This window comes from Colias philodice, chromosome 2, assembly GCF_061535455.1.
Source record: "Colias philodice isolate Cphi_HAF_F1 chromosome 2, ilColPhil1 Martin Lab GWU primary, whole genome shotgun sequence".
Lineage (NCBI taxonomy): Eukaryota > Metazoa > Arthropoda > Insecta > Lepidoptera > Pieridae > Colias > Colias philodice.
This window is the reverse complement of record NC_143087.1, coordinates 4,622,436-4,646,778: the sequence shown is the minus strand read 5'-3', so window position 1 is coordinate 4,646,778 and position 24,343 is coordinate 4,622,436. Positions and strand designations below refer to the sequence as shown.

The window sequence follows — 24,343 nt, the reverse complement described above, 5'->3', positions numbered from 1 at the left end:
GACCAGTCCAACCTAGGAGCGCCGGAGCTTCGGAGTTTGCCTATAACATATGCAAATTTCCGTCCCAAAGTCATTTAAATAATTTTGATATTTGTGATTGTATGATATGTATTTCTTAAAATCATTAGAGAATACAAAATTAAACATTTTTATAAGCTTTCTGTCTGTAGAGTTAATGCAACATTTTTAAATTCCAAATGAAATTTTAGTGCTCAAATGAATGTTTTGTAATTAAATGTAAATCAAATGTGAAGTTTGTGGCTTGTGGCAATATTTTATCGAAATAGGATGTAATAATAATTGTAAGTATTATAAGAAATTGATGTTGTTTATTATGTGAACCAAAGATTTATTTTTATGTAAATTTGAATTCAGTGCAAAATATGTAGTATATGTTATTGATGTAATAAATTACTTGCTCAAACAATGTCTTTAATTTTATTTTCCCTACGCTCATATTTTTTGTATGCTATGCTCACATTTTGTGGATATAGACAAAATAGAGGAAGTTGAAGAGAAACACCCGACTTATTTAAATACAGTAATCATGTTTACTTTATATAATAAATGAAAAATTAAAATTAAGCAATATAAATATGAGATGACAGAACCACATCACTCCCCCCCTCGCAAAGCCAACACCAAATGCAGTACTGAACCGCCTTGAACTTTATAATCCTGAGCTGTCTTTTCATCATTCCTGTAAATTGAATAAAAATATAATTAGATTTTTGAACGAAAACTTCTTTAGGTGAATTGGGAGTAAAATTTCAAGGTCATGTCATGGAGTAAGGCGGCGATTTTGTTTGTATTTATAACACACCTTTTTAATGAAGTAGATGATAACGCAAATTCCTAGTAATTGAAGACCTTGTTGTATTAGGAAATGCTGTTTAAATATATTATTTATATTAATAACAACAAGGCAGTTGCCAAGGTCTGCACTGTTATAAGAAGTTTCCATAATTATATATATTAATCTAGATGATACTAGTAAATTTAACTTTGACTTTACAGACTTTTATAGTTAAAACCTGTGTACAAAAGCTTGTACTTCTATAGCTCATGTCTATTAGAATACATAAGCTATATCACTGCCAAGTATTATCAAAACTGATCAGTGAATTTCACATGAAAGAGTAGCAAGCACATATCCATCATCACAAACTTTTTCATTTATAATATTAGTAAGTAAGCCTATTTTGGCCAATGATGATGAGAGCTATAAGAAAATTATTGATCAAAAAAAGCATATCAAAATTATTAAAATGGGTAGTTTTTGGTTACAACCTTTCTTAATGATTTCCTTACTGATAAATTTGATTAAAGGTAAATGTAAAATTTATTGGTCGACAGTTATATTAGTCAGTTCACTCAGTAGTCACCACATTTAATAAAAATAGTTGGTGGAAGAAACCACTACATACATCTATTGTTTGTATTACAAAGTACTACTGACCATACTTGAAGAACTTAGTAAATAAATTTGTAGCTTTTATTTTTCACCTAAAATCGGTCAATCTGTATTGAATATACTCACCACTCCACAAAAAGACAGTAAATGCTATATTTATTATTACCGTCTTTATTATAATTACCGTCTTTCCTTCAGAATCATCGTCTTCGAAAAAACCTACTAGTAATAATCACATTAACAGAAATGTGAGTGAAATGAATATAAAAAAACTCACATTTGTTTGCCGGAAAAAATTAAACGCTGCTGTTGTGGTGGAATTCCCTCTTTCTCTTCGACTCGTTCTTTGATCCTTTCAACTTTATCTGTTGGCTCTATGTCTATTTCAATCTCTTTCCCTGTTAAAGTCTGCAAAACAGAGGGTTAAAAAATTCATGGTTGATTAAAGTTTTACATATTATCAATCAATGTAATTCTTCTTACCTTGACTTTGATAAGCATGTTTATGTAATTATATAGTTATAATTAGGAAAACTAGAACAAATAAGCCAAATCTCTTTATTTAATATGCTTGATTTAGTTGTAAAAAAAAATTTCATTCGCCGCTTTCCGCAAAGCGTTTTTTGACAAGTTGTCAATTGTCATTGGTAGACTACAGATTAAAGAAATGACAATTTATTTTGATCTCAGAGATTTTGATTGTGTCATGTTCATTGCTCATGGACATGGAAACACACCCCGTTTTCCAATTACAGCACTAGAGCGCATTATGCGGCATAATGCTTAACGTTGAATGTTCCAACTACAGCAACGCTTCGCACAATCGAGCACTAGAAAAAGTAATACGCGTGAATTGATGCGTGCAATCGATTTATCGTTAGTAATTATTAATTGTTGGAAAAAAAATTTAAAGCTTTCGTTTCATTGTAGTTTTTTCAAAAAAATAAATATAAGTATGGATGAAGGTACAAACATTGAAAAAAATGTTAATGAAATAATCAAAATCCAAATTACTTAAAATAACCGTAAATATTTTTCAACCAATTATTATAATTATTGTATACCACTTTATTTACACATCAATGAGGTTGTTGCTAACTAACTAACTTTAGAAAATAATAATTACACAATAGTTATTTCATCGTTCACGCACTTCATACCATAATCTGAAAATGGAGTAAAGTGGAGAAATAAAAAATAAAATAAGTACAGCCTCAGCTCGGACCTATCATTCCTAAGAAAAGGAGTATTTTTGCATCTGACCATCTTTCACAACGACTATCTGACAGTGACATCCATATGTCATATGCCATGATTGTTGTAAAAATGTCAAAATTATTATTTTTGACGTGCTGCTATTTATTTAATATATTTTCGTTCACGTTGTTTACCATCTGATTTTGGATATTATTTGATTATCTCTATTGGGTACAATAAATATCACACACTAAACATTTTGATGTTTAGCACTTAATTCTCACGATATAGAAAAAATACAGTGATTATGGCAAATCTGGAGACAATATTTAAAAATATCGAAGAGGCATTAAAAAATGGTAAGTTGGTTGATTCTCGTTTTATTTTCGAATATCAGTGTGAATATTAACAGTCAATCATTATTTTTAGAATATGAAAGAGAATTTCTCATCGCTATAATCAGTAAAAAAATTAACATTACTGAGAATCATAGTTTGGATGAGGATATTGTTAATTTATTAAAAAGGTTTCTTTATAAACTTATCAAAGATGTTGATAATATGGCGACCATAATTAAAGGAAATGAAAGTATTTTAATAAGTGTTAAGAATCAAAAGACTCTGCGAACTTGCTTTCAAATTATAACCTCATTTGGTATTTCCAATTGCTTAATACCTGGACTTGGCCTGAGTTTATCGAAAAGGTGTGTGACTGGGAAATCTATACCTAAAGTTGAATTGAATGACGATCAAAAATATGAGGTACTAGTCGAATGTACTGAATTTCTTCACAGAAGTTATTCAATACCAGTACTAAAAAATATAATATTAACATTTCACTTATCGGACTATTTAGCAGCTTTAATTCAACTTGCATTTGCACCTTTAAAGAAGCCAGGTGTGTACAAAAACTTTACTATGACTGAAGAGAAATTTACTAAGCTTAATACAGATAGGCAGAAGTTTATATCCATATATGAACATTTAGTTAATAACTGCTTCCAACCTATTCTTATGAAAGAGTTATTAGTGCTACAGAATGTTAAAGAAATTGAACCTCCTGCTTTTGTCAAGAGAGTGATTGCAAAGGAAATGAGCCGCAGGTTAATAGCTCCAGGTGGATTACTGAGCCTCATCAGATGCTTCATAGAAAGCCATGAAATAGATGTTGGTGTGGACTGGAAGAAAATTGATATGATCTGTAAAATTGTTTGCAACAAGCATGGTGATGTAACAGAACATGAATACTTGAATATTATATGCAATCAACTGAGGCAAATACTTAATCTAAATAATACACATTATTTGACAACTGCTGTATGTTGCCTATTGAGTTTGTCAACTAAATATTCAGATTCACAGATCGCAAAAAATCTTCTACGAGACACACTTCAACCATTTAACTATGACTCATTAATAGCACAAAATGACAATCCAGGGACAATAATATTTACTGCACAAGAAGTAGAACATAAAATTTCAATATTACATACATGTACTTTTATCACCAAACTAGATTTACCTTATGAAATTTTAGTTACTAACTTATTCATACTATTTATGCTATCAATAAAGTGTTCTAATAGTGTATTGCAAAATAAATTGAATGATATAATTTTGAAGATTTTAGAATTGGGAGATACTGTATCAATTATGGATACAATAAACAAATTGTTTAGCAATAATTTGTATTCAGGACAAGTTGGTGTTCTTGCTGAAGAATACAATTCAGGCCTTATACTAAAATGTGTTTTGACTCCCTTGAATCACAACATTGAAGAAATATCCCTACTGCTAGTTAATTTGTTTCAAAACAGTACAAACATTAAACTCACAGAAAACCTATTTGAGTGCTTCTTGCAATTATTCCTTGATGTAAATACTAAAAGGAAAAACAAAAGTGATGGGGAAAAATTATTAACTCTAGAGGATGAGCCAATTATCCTCAGTAATGATGATGAAAAATATGCTAATATAATTTTAATTCTTTCTGAAATATCTGCAACACCCAAAGCTATAAATGTTATAAAATCAAATCCTTCAATTACAACAAACTTTGTTGAAAAGTTGTTATCTCTAGAGAGTAAAGAAAATGATGAATGTGTGACAATAGCACTAGTTTTGCTCAACTCTGTATTGTCATGTAGCAAAAATGATCATGTTAAAACCCAACTAACAGATATGCTACCCACACTTGAAAGAATATCTCAAAGCAGTGATCATAATAGAATTTTATGTAAGGAGATATTATCACAAATAAAATGTGAGTACCCACGAAAATCTGAAACACCATATGGAAAGGCTTTATCAAATGTGTTGGATAGCCTCCTGCCTGTACGAGCACATGGGATAATGGAACTCACAAAGCTTATTGAAGCTGCAGACCCGGAAACTATATCAAAAAGACATTACGTGTTTTGTTTACTCCAGGTAATAAATAATTGTTGCCAATAAATTTTCCGACTAAACGAAACGCAGTTTAATTCATTTTATTAAATTAATAATTACGTTCGTAGCAAATTTAGCAATCTTAATACATATTCCAAGAGATTGCACGAACTTAGTATTCGCGTCGTGTAGCGACACGATATTGGACTCGTTTACAACAATTACTGACTATTTCTTCAACATTAAATACATTCTTGTAACTTCCTGTAAAATAATATAACAAAAAATTCTTAATGTTAACAGGAACAACTCAAGGATTCGGATTCTTACGTTTATTTGGCAGCAGTAAATGGAATTGCATCTCTCGCTACTCACTTTACAGAAGACGTGTTAGGTTTACTGTGTAAAGAGTTTCTCCAAATCTCTTCTAAAAGGGTTGTTGAAACTCAAGAAGATCAAAACAAAATTGCTGAGTTGAGAATGAAAATTGGTGATATTGTTGTTAAAGTGACTAGAAAGCTTGGTAAGTATAAGTATTTTTATGAAAAATTAAAAATGCGATTATTCTTATATTAATAACTTTTTGAAGTGAAACTTCTTTAGGCGCGTTGAGAGTAAAATTTTAAGGTCGCGTCATAGCAATACCGTCACGTCATGTAAAAGGCGACGATTTTGGTATCTTTGATTCTTGCCAAAGAAGTTTCACTTCTGAGTTCTGACAAGTATGCTCGGCACACCCTCTCTTTTTTTTGATGACTTGTTGGGTTCTAATGTTAAAAAATACAATATTTCATATTTTTAAGTTTCTACATAATTTTATTTCCAGGTGAAATGGCAATTGTTCATAAAACAGAACTTCTTAACACCTTCCTGTGTGGATGCAGGGATGAAGATCCGTTAATAAGAACTTCAGCATTATCTAATTTAGCTGAAATAGCTCTGGTACTACATTATAGAGTTGGCACTATTATCTATGAAGTAAGTTATTTTCGTCAAGTAATAAATTTTTTGAATATTTTATACATAGTTACTATAATAGGTAAAAGAAAAAAAATGTCAAGATTTTCTATAAGTATTTTAAGTAACAATTATATATATTTAATAACATTTATTTATATTTATGAAGTAAATATTTTATATAAAAAGTCGATTTATTAATGGAAGTAGTAAAATTATTATATTATTCTGATATTTACGAAAACAAATCAATTTGTTTTAGATTCTTCTATGCATTTGGAGTATAATCGAAACGGATAAAGCAATTGAATGTCGAAGAGCTGCTGTAATGGTTATTTCTAGTTTGATCAAAGGTCTGGGACGAGAAACATTAATTGAACTCAAAGAAAATTTATTACCTATATACAAAACTTTATTGAAACTATATAAAGACGAAAATGAGGATGATGTTGTAAGACTTCACGCACAAATATCACTTGAAGAACTGAATGATATTGTAAAGGAATTTTTGTTCTCTGCAGTTCCTATGGAAAAGCAATTTTGTATTTCAAATGACTCAAATGATATAAAATTCAAATAAAACAATTGTAAGTATTCATAATTTTTATTAACACTCCTTTGTGCACATCTGTATTTTATTTATTATTTTTAATATGTATTCTAATAGTCCTGCTTCTTTTTGATTTCGAGAAAATTCATCACTTTTAATATAACGTATATTGTTTAACGTAAGTACATAAAAATATACTTAATTTATTTAAATATGTTTTTGAAACATACAATAAGATGTTAGTCGAAGCCACAACCTAACGCGTGAAAAAGAAAGTTAAAAAGATAGGTATTTTAATATCACATAGATGTATCACAAATTCTCAACTTTCTGGAAATCAAAAAATAAATTATATTATTTCATCCTGCACTGGCCAAGCCGGTTAAACCTTGGTTAAACAGATGCTCAACGTATTTATTAACACCATAGGTACTGATTTAAATTAATAACTTACATGTAACTAATATTTACATTAATATTAAGCAGTCATAATCATGGGTGATAAAATATAATTAAATAGATCACAATTAAATATTTACTTTGGTGTTATCCATGAAAATAAAGATAAAACTTAAAAATAATTGAGATAAAATAAATTCATCTTTTATTGACACGAATAACACCTAATTTACACAGCCTAACTACGCTTCGGAAGTATTGTCGCAATCATTGCTTTTTTTGGTAGTGTCCTCGTCTTTTTCGGACAAAGTTATTGAATAGACAGAACTTCTATCCGAGAACATGTCTCTGTTGCGCCTACCGAAAATACTGCTGCGAGAAAGAGATGACGCTGTTCCAATAGATATGTTGTCCCTTTCAGCGTGAGGGACCATTTTCCATACAAGAAGACCGATCCCGCCAAATGCAGTGACTACCAGGAACATAACCAGTGTTACTTCACCGAACATACCTAGAAAATATAAAAATATTTTATAAATTTTATTTGTGTTTTCATTTTAACAATAGCTTTTTATGAAAACCGTGAAATGCAATAAAGAAAGTAAAAATTTGTTGCATACTTATACATATTTTATAATATTCTGGGAATACATAAATAATTTATAAATACGATTAGACTACTTCGCAGAAGCTAGATTAGTAGGTACACAGATGAGATAGAAAGTAAACTACGCGCTAATGCAGTCATCAATGTTTACAAACTTTCCCGCATTTAATAGTTCATAATAATTTTACTACATAAAATGATACGAACTTTGCGGAGATTCTTCTCTTCGTGCTTCAAGCCGTGCTGGTTGTAAGTTATTGTCATCCATATCATTGTAGGGTTCAACTGAACCGCGTGGTCTAGTCTCCAGTAGGACATCACCAGGGCTCGATTTCGGTAAATTAATTCCAGCTCTGACAGTCAGTGTTTCCGGTTTGTAAGTACAAAGAACGAGAAATCTGTAAGAAGGAAAATTTATTAAAACAAAATTGAATTAGGTAAGTAATGTATATAATTACGACTACATACTAACTAGGATAATATTACAAACTTATTTTCAGTTTTATAAAATTTGAAATAATAATTTAAGTATATTCATAATTGTGTAGTACCTAGTAGATCGCTTCTATTACCTACTACCACTGATAATAACTATCTACTAATAGCGTCATTGGTTTTACTTAAATTGCAATTGTGATTAATTAATAGTAGGCATTTAATTGAGTGTTAAAATATGTAATCCACGTCTTATTGTAAAGTCGTAAACACAGCATCTTCATCAACATTGGAATGTACTTGAGTTTAGCATTTTGATTACCTTCTGGTACTGTGCGTTAGAATAGGTAAATTCTCCTGCACTATCACGTAAGTGGCGACAGTAGTTTCATTGACGTCAGAGCCGCATTCGTCGTGATGTATCCGGAGTATGTATGCGTCTTGCGCGCTGTTCGGGTTGCCTTGTATGGAGCACCTCTCGGGACCACCGTCCGCTGCCTCTACCGCTATTCGCCCCCCAAAATATGGGCCAGTGGACACTTCCACCTCACTTGCATGCGGCAAGCACTGAGTTGCCCGAGCTGAAACTGTCCCAAAACTGTCTGTAAAGGCTAATAATGGCTTCATATCGATATAATATCACATGCCTAATTTATTAGCGATTCCTATCAGTTATCCTTTGAAATGTTTTTATTTAATAGAAAGTGTACGCGTGCGAACTTTCTATTTGACTTCCGAAGATGAATATAAAATTGTGTAAGCGGAGCTAATTTATGAAAGAGAAAGTACATAACTAAAGTCCTTTTAAAACTTGTTTTATGTTGGGCAATATTGTATTGATTTAGATTAAGAAAGAGCTTGAATGAAGATTGTTTAAAAATGTATAAACTTTTACGGATTATAAAAAAATTCAGCAAACTAAATATATGAAGGTTTAATAAGCTATCTTATTGATCGATGGTTTATAGGTAGAATTTGAATTTTTTTTTCCACTATACCGATTGTCGTACTATCTAACGGTTAATTTGAACACTTAAAAATTTATAGTTATTATTTAAACGAATAATATACATACATCCTTTTGTAGGTACAATGATAATCTTAGAGCCAATGGATTGTGGATCGGCTAATTCTCTCGCGTCTCTTCTTACAGGACGCACTTCGAAGGAGTAGGTAGTGGCCATCCTCAGACCGGTGATGTAAGTTGTATAAACTCGTCCCCGACGCCCTGTCACATTTGGTTTCAGCGTTGTTGTAGGTTCAATCACTCTTCCTTTTTTATCCTCTTCAAAACTTTCGATTACCTTAAATTTCATATAAATTATTTTAGAAATTGTTGAATGATTTCTCTGTCTGTTTCTTAAACACATCTAAATACTTTCTTAATTTTATTTTGTTAATATAGGGCGTGAGAAGTAAAGGTTTTAATGAATAAGTTAATGATACATTATCCTAAATCAAATTAAAGTAATTTCGTACTAGGTAATATTAAATAGTGATTGGATAGATTGGCTTTACGATCGCGATCGAGTCAATTGATCGAAGTAGGTATCCCTCAAAATGTATCATGCGACTGTGTAGGTAATAATCTATACTAATATTATAAAGCTGAAGAGTTTGTTTGTTTGTTTGATTGAACGCTCTAATCTCGGGAACTACTGGTCCGATTTGAAAAATACTTTCGGTGTTAGATAGCTCATTTATCGAGGAAGGCTATAGGCTATATACCACCACGCTACGACCAACAGGAGAGGAGCCACGGGGGTGAAACCGCGCGGAGCGGCTAGTTTTAAATAAATGGCTAGCAAGTAGCATTTGCAAACGGAACTGCAGGTCAGTCGTCACGTTAATGTTATGGTTCGATACACTGACCAACTCTATTATATTCCGTTCCATTCTATACTGTGGCATATTTGCATGGCGGTGGTACCGTATATTATATGTAGGTATAATGAAAAGTAGATAGGTACCTATAACACCGATAACAATTTTTTTTTATAGCTGCATACCTTAGTTCTACACCGATATTGACCCCAAGCTTGCAGTTCACAGTAATGGACTTGGAACGCCAACAATTTTTTTGGGTCCTCCTCAGCATCCCCATATTCCCATCTCAACCGAACATCACGAAAATCTGGCTCACCAATGAGGTGGAGTACTTCTGTAAATAATACACAAAAAAAGTAAGGTATAGGTCTATTAAAAATTTTCTCCCTCGACATATATTGTACGTATACGATACAATACAATCAATCCTATCAATTATGTTGAATTACTCAATACTGTTTTTTAGTATCCATCTAATAAGATTCTACAAGGTCAAGATGCTTGAAAGATTTAACAATTGACCGCTCCAAGCGTACCATTAACCCAATGACTTGCTCACTGGTCCGTCCCTTTAATGGCCGGGTATTCTTTCATCGAGTAGGTAATGGGATATGCCTCCGAGCGGATGAAAAATATTCACGCTGTCATGAGAAATCCTATTCAGTGTCGATTTGTTATTTATTGTAATTGTATATTGTACCCGACCAATGGACGTAATTTAAGACTTTTGTGATTTACCTATTCTATATATACCTAATCCAATTAGAGGCTAGATAAGTAGGTACTCTATTTCTATTACACACTTGTAGCTGAAATAGTGTTCATTTTAATAATACTAGATCTTTAATAACGGTTTAAGTTAGAATTCTATGTATTTGACACTTAGCTCTTAATACCTAGAGGTTTAGTAATTTACAGGGCAAGAAAATCAAATCGATAATAGAAAAGTAGAGCAACTAAATGGCGGTTTCCAACTAAATTGCCACAGGCGCCCGCTAAGCCCTCTATTGCGGAATTGGAAGATAATATAAATGTGCTGTTAGGAGTAACGAGAAGCTTATCTCTGCAGCACGGTGGAATACAAACGTCGCTATTATTTTACAGTTTTGTTCCATTACTGTTACTGGAATGAGATTTTGAATTATAGTCAACAATAAATTGTATATGGGTACCTCGTATCACAAAAGCTTTCAACAACTACACCGTATATTTACAATTATTGACTAACGTTTTATGAATGGTTTTCCTAACAAGCAATTGAAATAGATATATTGTGTAGGAGCTTATTTATTTTAAAAACACTCTTTGTTACGTAAAACCCGTCTTGATAAGAAAAAAAAACAAAAATAAATAATTTGGAAAATCCAAAAGTGCACGCCTCATAATTTTTTTTTTAATAAATATTTTTAATTATTATTTTTGTTTATTTAATAACAATTAAACCACATCGAATCGGACCCTGAAAAATGAAAGGGTTCTATTCCTGAGCATACTCAAGCGTAAGAGAAAAAAAAAGACTCGATTAGTAAAGTATTTCGGTCGCTATCGTGTTAACAAGAAAAAGGATCCGCACATACAGACACACGGACGTCCAAGACAGAACTTTTTTAAACTGTTTTTTAACTAGTTTAAATAACAAAAATGACATCAAAAATATCATGAACGTTAAAAATAGTGTTTTTTCTTAATATGTGTGTGTATGTATTATCTTACAAGTGCAATGTATGATACATAAAGACATTTTAAGTTTGAAAAATCAGATGTTTTGCGCGAAGCGACAGTAGTACCCACCTCAACGCTTCGCTTATGAGGCGTGCAATAGCCTTTAATATTATATACGTAGGTATTTGTTATTAAAATAAGTGTTGGCGGAAGCTTTTTCTTTTTTTTTTTGTTGTGGTTAATAACTATTTATATTTAATGAGTCGCCTATGATATAATAAAACGGATATGACATCATAAACAAACAAAACTGTTTATATGAATAATTAATCTTCCTGGTACGAAATATATAAAACTAGATTTCCGCCCGCGGCTTCGCCCGCATTTTCAAAGGAAAACCCGCATATTTCCCGTTTCCGTGGGATTTCCGGGATAAAACCTATCCTATGTGTTAATCCAAGTTATCCTCTATATGTGTGCTAAATTTCATTGTACCTAATCGGTTCACTAGTTTTTACGTGAAAGAGTAACAAACATCCATACATCCATACTTACAAACTTTCGCCTTTATAATAGTAGTAGGATATCTACTGCATGTCGCGGAAGAATTCTAACAAATACCCGCGGCCCCATCATTAAAGCGGCTCGACGGAACTCAGTGGGGTTTTAGTCGGTAAGAATCCGACATAACCCACGGCTCCTTCCCCGGGGGCCGTGGGTATCTTTGGAAGATTTCCCCACTATAAAAAAAAAGGATATCTACTGCATATTCTAAATACAAAATTACGAAGTTAATATTTACTAATCTGTGCATTTGCAAGTTACACCCCAGTTTATCAATTTTCTCTACAAAGAGGGGGGATTTGAGTGCCTATGCTAACATTACTTACTACTTCAATAAAATATATTTAAAATAATGAAATTGGGATTTATTAACCGTGCGAAAATCGGACGGAAAAAGAACAGAGAAAATTCTAAATAGAAAGTAGGAAAATCGCAAAACGTTTATACCTACTTAGGTTTAGAAGTAATTGGAGTTGGTCAAGCCTCATGAGACGTGGACTCCTTGACAAAGCAGACAAGGTCACTCTCTAATGGCAACGATTGGTCGTAAATTTTATTGACTTATTTTATTTGAATTTACTTTATTTTTATTACACCTAAGTACTTGTTGTTTAAGATTACATAGTTTCGCGATTGATTTTAACAAGTTTTCTATGCTTTGTGAAATACCTCGACAATTAATTAAATTTTATATAACTATTTTGACTTTTGCCTCAATTTACTGTAACTCAACATTATAATTCAAGGTCGATAAAATCATCAGTAGCGATGCGTGACAATGTCCACACATCATGGTGGTACAATAATTGGTACAAAAGTCCCATCCTGCGAGAATATAGGTACCTATTTGTAGATATTATCTATTATACATACCTACATGTATAGGCAATAAGCTTCATTCTCCGTCGACGAGCTAATAAAATTATTTAATTATACGTAATTTTAATATTAATTTGAAATTCATTTGAATGATATATTATTATCTTTACTTTTCTAATTGAGTATAATTTAAATGTATTAAATATCGTATTTGTAATTTCCTCGTCCTCTTGTCTATTAAATCTTCAATTATCCTTACTTCCCTATCAATGAAATCGTCAATAAACAATATTGAACTTTTCGTTTCTGACGTTTTTATTTTTATTCGGGTATAATTACAAAATATAAACGAACGGACTGAGGAAGAGGGGAAAGGGAGGGATATATGTATTTTAAATTAACTGCATGTGCCGGTTAATGTGATTGTGTTGAGTGACTGACGCGAAACGGCGCGGCAAACAATAAAAGATTTTACGCGCATTGCTCTTCCTGTCCACACAATATGAGGCCATCTGAATTTATATTATTGTAGAACCTTTTGTCAACTTACTATGATACATCACTGTTTGCTGCATTGGTTATTTTCCCATTAACTGCGTTCCTAATCAAAAATATTGATTGGTGTATTGGATTCCTGTGTCAAGTAGGTACACAAATATTAAGAAGAAATTCAAGTATATTGGTATACCTGCTTGCAAAACTGTTTCTAGAATATTATGTTTATTTATTATAATTATTAATTTCTAAGCTGAGCCTAATATAGTATTATAATTCCATATAAGATCTTTATAGAAGAGATTACGCAGAAAATTTAAAGATGCGCCTATGGTACGTATCTAGTATCTAGGTATTTCCAATTATACAATTCAAAGTCAAATGCGCGTAACATGAAGCGTTAAATAGTACAAAAAACGGTGTGATAGTTGAGAGCTTTATGACAATTTGAATACTTCAAAAAAGCAGAGAAACTATGTAAATCCAAATCGCATTGTTAAGTTGACCGTGCGTGTATAATCACCGTTTTGCCGTATTCAATTAAAAATTGACCCACTGTCGGAGCCACGTACAGACAAAACATTTATTGTAAGTATTCTGAACGACTCGATTTTAGTAACAAAAGTCTCTTTGTCGGGACTATAAAAGAGCTACAATTTAGAACGCGAAAATGGGACCACGGTTCGTAGATTAGTTTTAATTTGGCAATTATTTAATTTAATTGGATTAAATATCTTCAATACTCGGTAAGTATGCCAGAAAATCGACCACATTCATGTGAGTATGTAGAGCAAGCCAAGACATTTCAAAAACTTTTGTGATTGACAACGAAGCTTTTAAATTAGATAAGTCTGTTAGTTAGAGAATAGTTACCTACGGTATTTATCAAGTAATTATGTACACCTGTCGTAACTTATAAGTTAAATAGATTAAGTATTTTGAAGTTAATAATATTAGACATACCTTAATAATATTAGGCCTAAGTACCTTCTGTATGACGGTAACCGAAAATTATGGAAACACATAATATTAAAATATATTATGTCACTTTTGTTTTTCTAAGTAATACTTACTTAATAAAATAAATTGTACAAAAATAAGCATTAAATAACAAGATTGCAAAGCTTTTTTGCTTTATTCCACCTCCCACATCTCAGCGTAGGTATATTGTGCATACATATTTTAACACAGTTGACTCAACCAAATTGGATTAATGGCTGTTAATGGTGAGTGGTGACTCTTTCACTTCCAGCAACTTTAAAGCGTCTTAGCGTGGGTTGGAATAATTTTAACGAAAATAGCAAATTCGAATACCTAAGGTTAAAGAGCCGTTACGAATCGTGCATCGATATAAGATTATGGTCGTTTGACGATTAATATCCAAAATGGATGGTATATCGATGAACGTGTATACCTACATGGTATTCCTGGTAATCACGGTTTTGACCTGAACGGTTGCGAAGGTCCGGTCGGTGACCTGCACCAGTCAGGACTCCACACCTCGTTAGCCTACTTCCAGTTTATTCTACGTTATTTATGTATATCTAGAATAGTTTACTCACAAATAGAATGAATCCTTAAACATTATGGTAAATGGTCTTAAGACGAAAGTTAGCTTTAGATAATAAATTAAGATAAGCTATAAATTTGCATGATGTAACTGATTACCTAATCAAATGAATTTAATTATATGGCATATCTTTTATATAAATAAATTAGTCTACTGAAACGAAAACAGCTGCCCATTGAACATCTCTGTTTTTTTGTCTCTAGTCAAACTTAAAGTAATTTTTATTTACTGGAAACATTCAATATTTTTACTCTAAATAAAACTAAAAATTAATAAAATATATATAGTGTATACAATCATAAGTATATACTTTATCTATACCTGGGTAGTGTGTACATGTGCGTTCGAACAACAATGTGTATGTCCATCGCCTTATTTCGCTCCATTTCAATAATTAACCTCTGTGAACTCCTCAATTTTCATTTAAACTTTAAATAGCAATCATTCAATTTTCGTTCAATAACTTCTTATTTTTATTGTATCATTTATTAATGTACAAATGTAGAGTACGCTTAAAGCTCTCTGAAGGAGATTGGAACATAAATTTTTTTAAAGCCAATATAATTTGTCATCAAAAGCTCCGACAAACAGTGAGACATTTACCGGTTGTGCTTATCTCATTAATTATGATCTATTGCTTACCATGTCTAAGATGTAATTATCAGCTAATTAAAACGACGTCTAGTCAAACACGTTAAGTGAAAGCTAAGTTTCACGTGTGACCCATTAAATAAATAACAACGAATACAAAAAGTAAAGCGACATAAGACATTACAAATCTCTCACCATACACCTTACAAGCAGTAAGTAGTTAGATTAGATAAGGAATTGTCTCTACAAAGACGCGGTAGCCGCAGGGCCGACTCGGAAGACCGTTAGCGCATGCATAATGCTAACCGCGAAGTGTTCCATTGACGTAATGACATGCACACTATGGACCCGTCGACCTTACCGTACGATAGTCATTTTATAACAAAAAAATCAAGAAATACACGTAACTGGGTCGCCGGCACAACCATGTCAAGTTTGGTCGTTGTCGATTGTTAAGTACCTTCATACTATGTATGTATATCTACTAATGTAAAGTATGTAACTGCTACTTTATGCCTGCAATTTAATGTTTATACTTTTTTTAATAAAGATATTTAAAAGTACCTGCTACTATCATATCATATTTGTGGAATTTCAAATAATCTTCACTTGACCAAGCTGAAGGATTTGGCTCAGAATTTTTTACATTTATAAATACTGAAAATACGAGGAAAATATCACCTAGTATATTATTTAGATAGGTGCCATAAACATACCTACCACCTGATGAATATATAAATACTATTTTCGGGTATTGTCAAACCGCAATCTAACATTATTTAACATAATCCCGAGTATTCCATGTTATGCGAAAGCGTAGCCACCAATCGTATCAATCATACAATTGACCTGCAGTGTATAGATACGTGATAGCTCTCGGTAGGTTAATCTCATGTCTGATGACAGTGAAACCCCGGGTAAGTAGAACTGGTCACGGGTAACATAATCCATCAGCGTGCAAGTGGGTGAACTGTATCGGATATTAGGCACGACATCAAGCAACGGCTATTCAGATACTCGTTATCCAATTTTGAATCGATCGTTCCACTCTTCCGATTTTCCGTTGGACTTGTAGTTTGATTTAAAGTAATATTTGTATAATCTACGGAACATGTTAGTTTAAAGTCTCCGTAAATGCAAAGTTAGGAATCTAAGCGGTTTATTATGGCAGCGTTACACGCACAGAACATATTATATACTCAGGGATGAGGGAAGGTTACACATATACCTACACCTAATTTTATAAGCTCTAATTCTCTACTCTACCTAAATATACCTATCAACTTACCAAACTTATTTTCTTGCAAAATAAATAAGTTTATAGTTACCTAACTTTTAAACTGCTACAAAAGATTCTACACTCTACAGAACTAACTAAAACATAAAAAAAGACGGGTTGCACTCCGGGAGTGCCGGCAGAAGTGAAAACTTGATTATTAACGTTGAGCATGTTTGATATTTTGGAAAATCACTTCAAAGTGGATCACTTCAAAAAAATCATACCTATATACTGAATCCAACATTTCTCAATGACTAACACTTAACAGGTAATTTCTTAATAAAATACTAGAATAAAGTATAGTGTAAATATCAAAGTAATAATCTTGGAAACAGTAAATATTGCCACACCCTGAACATCTTAACGACATCTTTTGCACCCGTTACGCCTGGAAAATTGTTCACTCTAGCTGTGATATAATTGTAGCTATGGTAACAACCGGAACAGTAACGCAAAGACATCTCTGTAAATAGAGCTTCTAACTTCGTATAGAATTCACGTAGATAAATTGATTAATTTAAATTATGTTAACTACTAATTATATTATGTTAACTAGTAAAGTATTTTGATAATATTTTAAAGCATTTACGGTTATTTATAATGATAATATTTTTCTTTACGGGACTACTAGGTACCTATATTTAATAACCAGTTCTGAAGAAATATTTATTTCGACATATTAGTGAAAAATAAGTCATGTAAAGCTGAAGTACAAGTAACGACTATCAATAATAATTGATGAATCAATCATTGAATAAACTGGCACTTTTAAATTGCATGTTAGTCGGCAGTTATCTAGCAATCATCAATTTAATCGCGCCTCATTGATTAAAAGTGCGACATGGGTCAATCAATTTTAATATTGAGAGCCTAAAGTACCTAATATACAATTATTTGGCGAAATTTAAATAATCATGTACTTTTGTATGATGTTACAGGACTTTACATGTATATAATCTAGTATAGTAGATACCTAATCACCTATATTAGCTGTGTCTTAAATCTAAGGACGTAAAGATAATTTTCAATTAAGGACTTTATTTCTTATCTCTTACCACCTGGGTAAATTTTAATTAATAATTAAATACGTGTTTCGTTAATAAAAAACGCTCTATTCTAATTGTCTGTGCATAATAAGATGAACAAAAACTACCTTAATACATACAGAATGTTAACTTTATTACTTTAAAAATAATACATATATAATTATGGACATAATAGCAAAATGACCTTACCATCATCCGCAACAATTTCAGCAATAGGAGACACAAAAGAGGCTTGTAAAATTAATCCAAACGTAAATAAAAATAAACGCCAGGCCATGGTAATTACTATAGCTATTATATTATGATTAAAAAAATATTTAAAAATTACATTAATGTAAAAAAATTGAAGAGAGAATTTATTTATTAAACAAAGTAAAATTTAAATACTTTTTGTTGCGAATGTAGAGCGTTTTATACAAAAGTGAGCGCGCGCTATAGCTCCACCGCGGCGTCTGATAGACTAACAAGTAACTAGGTAACAAAATAAAGAATACAACCTTCACATGGTAGGACTTTACATGACTGCATGCTTTGTGCAGTTACATGCCGGTGGACGTGCTGAAATTTGTTATACCAAAGTAGGTATACCACATACTATGTAGGTAGGTAGGTGTTCTGTTTTAAACTTAGAAGATTAAAATTACACATTCCGTTACAAAATTCTCGTTAACATTCGATATTCGATGCTCTTATTCAATTATTGTATCTAGAAATATTGAAAAGTGGATTAAATTAATTAAAAATAAAAATACATTTCAATGATTTCATTATAAGATTATTTCTAATGTAAGTATTAAACATTTTTTAAACTTTTCATTCGATACACTAGGTAATTCTGTGATTTTCTACACGAATCGAAACAGAAAAAAATCCTGGATAAAATAAAATTAAGTAATGGAGTCTGAACTGAATATGGATAAAACACGGAATAAAAATAGAATTATCAACTATATTTTACATGATTTATATATGTTTATAATTTTTTATAAGTTCATCATAATGAACTGATAAATTTTCCGACTACATATTCTTTATTTTCACGATGAGCTTGGACGTCTTTCGGGAATCAGGAAGAAAATACGCATGAATGTGGGTCAAACGTGTCAAACATACTATAGTGAACTGGTTCAATATAAGATAAATATTATTTGTAAAATTATGTTGTAGATGATCGATACAAGTATGAAAGATTAATAAAAATATAATATGGTATTTATTCACAATAACAATTAACAACAACAAATTAATGGTTCCTTTAAACCGGCATACCGCGCATGCGTTAGTTAACAGCGCGCGCATTTCTGAAAGCCTCAAGCCAGATTGCAAACACAACAGTCAGCACCCAAAGCTTAACCAATCCTTTGTTTTGAAACATATGGTTAGGAAAAGAAATAGAATTATAACTCAAATAATGTAAATAGTGTTACAATGGGCAATCAATTTAAAAACGTGGCTATCATTGCCTGCTTAAAATCTTTTCTTTTTATTTTTAATTTAATATTTTGGGTAAGTATTAATTCTATTTAAGTACCTAAGTATAAAAATGTTACTAATTTTTTTCAGTCATTTTAACATAATTTTGTTAACCGTTAAGTCTCTAAAAAGTTCTCATTCGCAGCTTACGGGCTTACTTATACTGGTCGTGGGTCTTTGGGCGGAGTTTGACCTGTATAAGTATATGGAATTATCGCCAGATTTCTCTGGCACGGCTCCTCATGTGATAATCGGAATCTCTGGCCTTATAGTCATCATCAGCTCTGTGGCGTTCTCCTGCATTATTAAAGGCCAGCCTGTCTTACTGTACATTGTAAGATTTTACTTATTCTATACTTAGTTAGAGTTTATGCAAATAAGCTCAAAGCACCTATTAAGTAGGTATCTTTTTTAAGAATAATCACTTGCGTCTGGGAAAGTTATTTGACTCAAGAGCGATTGAGCGGCGTCCCACATTGAAAGCTGAATATTCAATCTGTAGGTATTTGTTTTCAAATTATAGAAGATTGAACAATTTATTTTACAGTACGGTGGTTTCTTAGTTTGTATCTTCATGATGGAACTCGGCGTTTGTGCGTCGGTAGTGTGCTATAAAGGTACATTTTCGAAGGGTTTGCACGATGGCCTAACACAGTCAGTGAAAAATTATGATAGAGAAAAGGCTAATTTCGACTTTGCCCAAACTACGGTAAGTTTACCCAAATGCTTTTTTTTAAATTTTTTTATTAATTGTTTTTTGTAGTTAAACCATATTTCTCAATCAAAAGTATAAATAATTTCTTATAACAATACAACTACGGTAAATAGATTCATTGATATTCAAATCTACCAATTTGGTGATGGATATTTTATATTGCCTGCATTACGTTACGACTTACGACCATAGGTTACGACTGAGTACATCAGCTATTTAAAACAGCTGGCAGTTCTCTTAACACAATCGAGTTATTAAGTAATCTGTAATCATACGTTGCGATATCTATTTTCAATACAAAACAATCGCGAAAGTGCGATACGTTATGTCTCGCTATTTGTTTTCACTGAATAGAAAACGTAGTGTAAGTTGTAACGACTTATTGATACCTAGTACTCGTACTATCTAAATTCTTATCATTTATTATGCGGATATTTTTTTTAATTATCTATTGTTACAAGCTTTTATTGCACGCCTCATAAGCGAAGCGTTGAGGTGGGTACTACTGTCACTTCGCGCAAAACATCTGATTTTTCAAACTTAAAATGTCTTTATGTATCATACATTGCACTTGTAAGATAATACATACACACACATATTAAGAAAAAACACTATTTTTAACGTTCATGATATTTTTGATGTCATTTTTGTTATTTAAACTAGTTAAAAAACAGTTTAAAAAAGTTCAGACTTGGACGTCCGTGTGTCTGTATGTGCGGATCCTTTTTCTTGTTAACACGATAGCGACCGAAATACTTTACTAATCGAGTCTTTTTTTTTCTCTTACGCTTGAGTATGCTCAGGAATAGAACCCTTTCATTTTTCAGGGTCTGATTCGATGTGGTTTAATTGTTATTAAATAAACAAAAATAATAATTAATAAATATTTATTAAAAAAAAATTATGAGGCGTGCACTTTTGGATTTTCCAAATTATTTATAAATACATACCTACTTAAAACCGTTGAAATATTAATTGCTTCTGTTACGGATTCGTTATCAAAATTAGATAATAATTTAAGCTATAATTCACATATTATGTACTAAAAATATCTCGACTTCTATTATATACCTATAATAATGGTAGCTTCTAGAATTGCCTGGAAGAGATTTCTTTTGAGCTAATAGGGCCGCATTTTTGTAGGTACATAATATGTGCCTCTGTTATTTTCTATAAAAGATTATAATTTACTTATTTCCTGTTCCGGTGTATTTAAACAATAAATACTTACTTTAATGTAAATAAATAAATGGTACCGATACTTTTTTTCCCTTTTTAATCATTCTCCAAGGAATTTAAATGTGATAGGGACATAACTATATTTTGTTTATTTTTAATCCATAAAGAATTATTTGTTCATACTGAAAGTTCTGTTTTCATAATTTTTCTAGTTACACTGTTGCGGGGTATCCAACTACACGGACTGGATGGTGATGTCGCCGCAGCGCGTGATCCCGACGTCTTGTTGCCTCGACACGAGTCACTGTGTTACCGCCAATTACAACGACGTCTACCAAACGGTATTGTATAAGTTGTAGACAAATTATACAATTCGCCATTTTGTAAACGGTCTCGTTTGTAGTTTTTATTCATCAATTACGATAGCTACATATCTAATCACTTCAATAAGTATAAAAAAGTCAATATCACACATGATCATAACTAATTTACTCTGGAAAAAAAATTTATCCAATAAAAATATATGTGCGTCAATTAATTTTAAACAATTAAACGCAAACAATACATACGTATCTACTACCAGAATAATGATTGTTTTTTTTCAGGGTTGCTACGAAGTCATAAGCGATTACCTCAGAAGGAATATGAACATATTGATAGGCATTGCTATCGGAACGTCCGTTTTGCCCCTCGTTGGTGCTATACTGTCCTGTTCTTTGGCAAGCTATCTAAAGAAATCGAAATATGATATCATCAATTAGCGGTCTCTGGCTCGAATCGGACACGATCTCTATTTCTTCTTGACTGAATGTTTATCTTCTCTAAATATTTTACTGTAATCTTTATCGTCTTTAAAGTTTTATCTTTTAAATTTGTATTATAAATTATAATCACAATTATTGTATCTTAAAAATAATGTATAAAAATGTTATATATTTTGGATGTTTAAATAAATTATTGAGCAACAATTATGTTTTAATTACCGCCGTCTTGTAGTTTATATACATAGTATGTAGTATCACAGTCTAATAATAATAGTATACTACGTATGTAGTATGATGAAGGGTTTATTTTGAAAAAAAAAATTGAATTTATTTCTTTTTATCACAGAAATGGCTAATTGGATTTGTCTGAAACTAAGGTCTTACAATATAATGAATTTTCTTTTCAAATTCACAGAACACATTATTAAAATTATAATAAAAAACTGGGAAAAACAAAGGTTACAAATTTTGTTAAAAATTAACAGATTTATTTCAGTTCTTTATAAAACATTGTCAACAAATCACTTAGGTAAAAACAAAATGGAATTATTAAGGCATGATCATTATTAGTCACTATCAGAGCTATTTTTATCTTCCTTGGGCTCAACGGGTACCTCTTGTTTATAATGTCTATATTCAGGCTTCAATTCCCACATATTTTTGTGTGGATTTTTCAAGTTGTAATTGCACACTTCTTTTAAAATCTCTTTCAAATAAACAATGGGCTGTCTAGTTATCTGAAATAAAAATTAATATGTGATTATAGAAACTTCAATGATCGTACAAACCACTGTTGAGTCATTAATAATATCAGGTCATGATAAGCAGTTCATAGTAAAAATTATAATATTAAACACCTTTTGTAAGTCCTTTATATTATAATACTGATGCTTTTCAAAAGCAGCAAATAGTACATTAAGAACAGCTTCTTTGTCGTCACGAGCCTTCTTGCCTTCTGCTTTCTTCCTCTCTTGGTATTCAATCTGAAAAGAAATAAAAAATTTAATTTGTTTGTTGGAAACTCTGTACAATATGAAGTCAAATTAATTTAATTGTTCTCATCATTTAATAAAAAAAAAATTATAGAGCTCTTTCTTAGAAAATTTCTTAAGAAAGGTCATAGAATTGATAAGAGTAATTTTTGAGTTCAATTGTAACAAACAAATAGTTAAATCTCCTTATAACATAAACATGAACTAGACAGTTGTTACAATGTGATAATAAAGAGCTTTTCAAGAGCTTTTCTTTAACATAAAAATAAATAATGAAGAATGTCTAAAACTATACTCACATTATGTTTATGGTCCGAAACAGGCTTAAAGTTTTGTACTATTCTTTCTAATTGTTGTACTTGTCTTTGTGGCATAGACGCCTTTCTAATTGATTCAGATTTTAGTTTATAGTATATTGAGTCTGCATATGGTCTACACTCTAGCTTTTGAACTATCCTACCCTCCATGAACAATTTTTCAGATTCTGGTACCACTGAATCCGTATTTGTAGCTGCAAATAATATTAATAGACATATACATGTGAAACTAGCTATGACCACGAAGGCGACATAAAAATGTTGTTATAAACAACTCGTAAGAACTTATGTCTTGACACTTACGAACTATGTGAGAAAAGACACCTAAAGATTGTCTAGTGACATTAGATACATCAAGACGGTGTTCCTTTGGTATATTTTGCTCTCCTGCGTCTTTGAGGCATAAAACTGCCTCAGACAACGACAACTGAACTTGGGGTCGTTGACCAGCTACACGAGAAATTTTCAGTTTCCCTACTTCGATGTCCCCAGGAGCTTTGTCCCATTTTGTGGCTATATATTTTGGTACCTTCACTAGCCAAACACCTCTACCAGTATTTGACAGATCCAGCTCACGATCGACGTGTGGTACATTATTAGGAGTAGTCATGATTTCCAAAAAAATTTAAAAATTAAAGGCTTTGTCAACTACGATTACAAAGTATGTATGTATATCCCAAAATCACGATCATCGATAGATAAGTTTATTTTAATTTTTCAAGAAGAACAACAGCAAGTCTTGACTTGTCTTGACTTTTGACGAAGTGACAGTTGACAGTTGACACTTCAAACTTTCAAAGTTCAAATTTCAAATATCTGGCAGCTAGTTGACGGCTTGCGAGGCTTTATGTAATATAATATCTATGGTTGACGCAGATGTATAGGTCTACCACGTAGAGTGAGAATGAACCATAGAGGAGGCACTAAAATGACAAGTAATGCGTGAGAGAAATACACTTATGACTATAAAGCTAAGAGCAAGCGAGACAGAAACATTGTTTTTTGTTTCTCTCATGTTATGCGATTTCTTTAATTCTTTTGTTGGGGACAAAGGCACAAAGGCAGTTTGTCCCAAACAAGCGGCTACAGTCCATTGTTTTGCTA

At 31.7% G+C, this 24,343-nt stretch overlaps 5 protein-coding genes across 6 annotated transcripts; 2 read left to right on the top strand and 3 right to left on the bottom strand.

Moving 5' to 3' along the window:
- Positions 1 to 528: 528 nt before the first annotated feature.
- On the bottom strand, positions 529 to 2,077 carry Nedd8 (Nedd8 ubiquitin like modifier). Its single transcript, XM_089703592.1, has 3 exons — positions 1,898 to 2,077; positions 1,692 to 1,822; positions 529 to 700 (listed from the first exon to the last, which is right to left on the bottom strand). Exons 1-3 carry the CDS (start codon positions 1,913 to 1,915, stop codon positions 616 to 618), a joined length of 234 nt encoding a protein of 77 aa, XP_089559718.1. The 5' UTR covers positions 1,916 to 2,077; the 3' UTR covers positions 529 to 615.
- A 688-nt stretch (positions 2,078 to 2,765) lies between these two features.
- Positions 2,766 to 7,444, top strand: Tango6 (transport and golgi organization 6). Of its 2 annotated transcripts, none has more exons than XM_089703384.1 (6): positions 2,766 to 2,970; positions 3,041 to 5,040; positions 5,302 to 5,521; positions 5,825 to 5,976; positions 6,218 to 6,542; positions 7,326 to 7,444. In XM_089703384.1, exons 1-5 carry the CDS (start codon positions 2,919 to 2,921, stop codon positions 6,533 to 6,535), a joined length of 2,742 nt encoding a protein of 913 aa, XP_089559510.1. In that variant the 5' UTR covers positions 2,766 to 2,918; the 3' UTR covers positions 6,536 to 6,542; positions 7,326 to 7,444. The 2 variants fall into 2 exon arrangements, with proteins under 2 accessions (XP_089559510.1, XP_089559517.1); XM_089703391.1 differs by lacking the exon at positions 7,326 to 7,444 and adding an exon at positions 7,191 to 7,278.
- Positions 6,547 to 18,274, bottom strand: LOC149490359 (uncharacterized). Its single transcript, XM_089703403.1, has 6 exons — positions 17,989 to 18,274; positions 9,956 to 10,107; positions 9,022 to 9,250; positions 8,269 to 8,533; positions 7,719 to 7,909; positions 6,547 to 7,415 (listed from the first exon to the last, which is right to left on the bottom strand). Exons 1-6 carry the CDS (start codon positions 18,074 to 18,076, stop codon positions 7,147 to 7,149), a joined length of 1,194 nt encoding a protein of 397 aa, XP_089559529.1. The 5' UTR covers positions 18,077 to 18,274; the 3' UTR covers positions 6,547 to 7,146.
- Positions 18,275 to 19,135: 861 nt separating this feature from the next.
- LOC149490358 (tetraspanin-7-like) lies at positions 19,136 to 22,134 on the top strand. The gene is made up of 5 exons (XM_089710848.1): positions 19,136 to 19,305; positions 19,418 to 19,606; positions 19,820 to 19,981; positions 21,379 to 21,507; positions 21,772 to 22,134. The coding sequence occupies exons 1-5, from the start codon at positions 19,228 to 19,230 to the stop codon at positions 21,925 to 21,927; spliced, it is 714 nt and encodes a 237-aa protein (XP_089566974.1). The 5' UTR covers positions 19,136 to 19,227; the 3' UTR covers positions 21,928 to 22,134.
- Positions 22,135 to 22,401: 267 nt separating this feature from the next.
- Positions 22,402 to 24,009, bottom strand: TfIIFbeta (transcription factor TFIIFbeta). The gene is made up of 4 exons (XM_089710838.1): positions 23,543 to 24,009; positions 23,222 to 23,433; positions 22,788 to 22,913; positions 22,402 to 22,667 (listed from the first exon to the last, which is right to left on the bottom strand). Exons 1-4 carry the CDS (start codon positions 23,847 to 23,849, stop codon positions 22,497 to 22,499), a joined length of 816 nt encoding a protein of 271 aa, XP_089566964.1. The 5' UTR covers positions 23,850 to 24,009; the 3' UTR covers positions 22,402 to 22,496.
- Between the last annotated feature and the right edge of the window lie 334 nt (positions 24,010 to 24,343).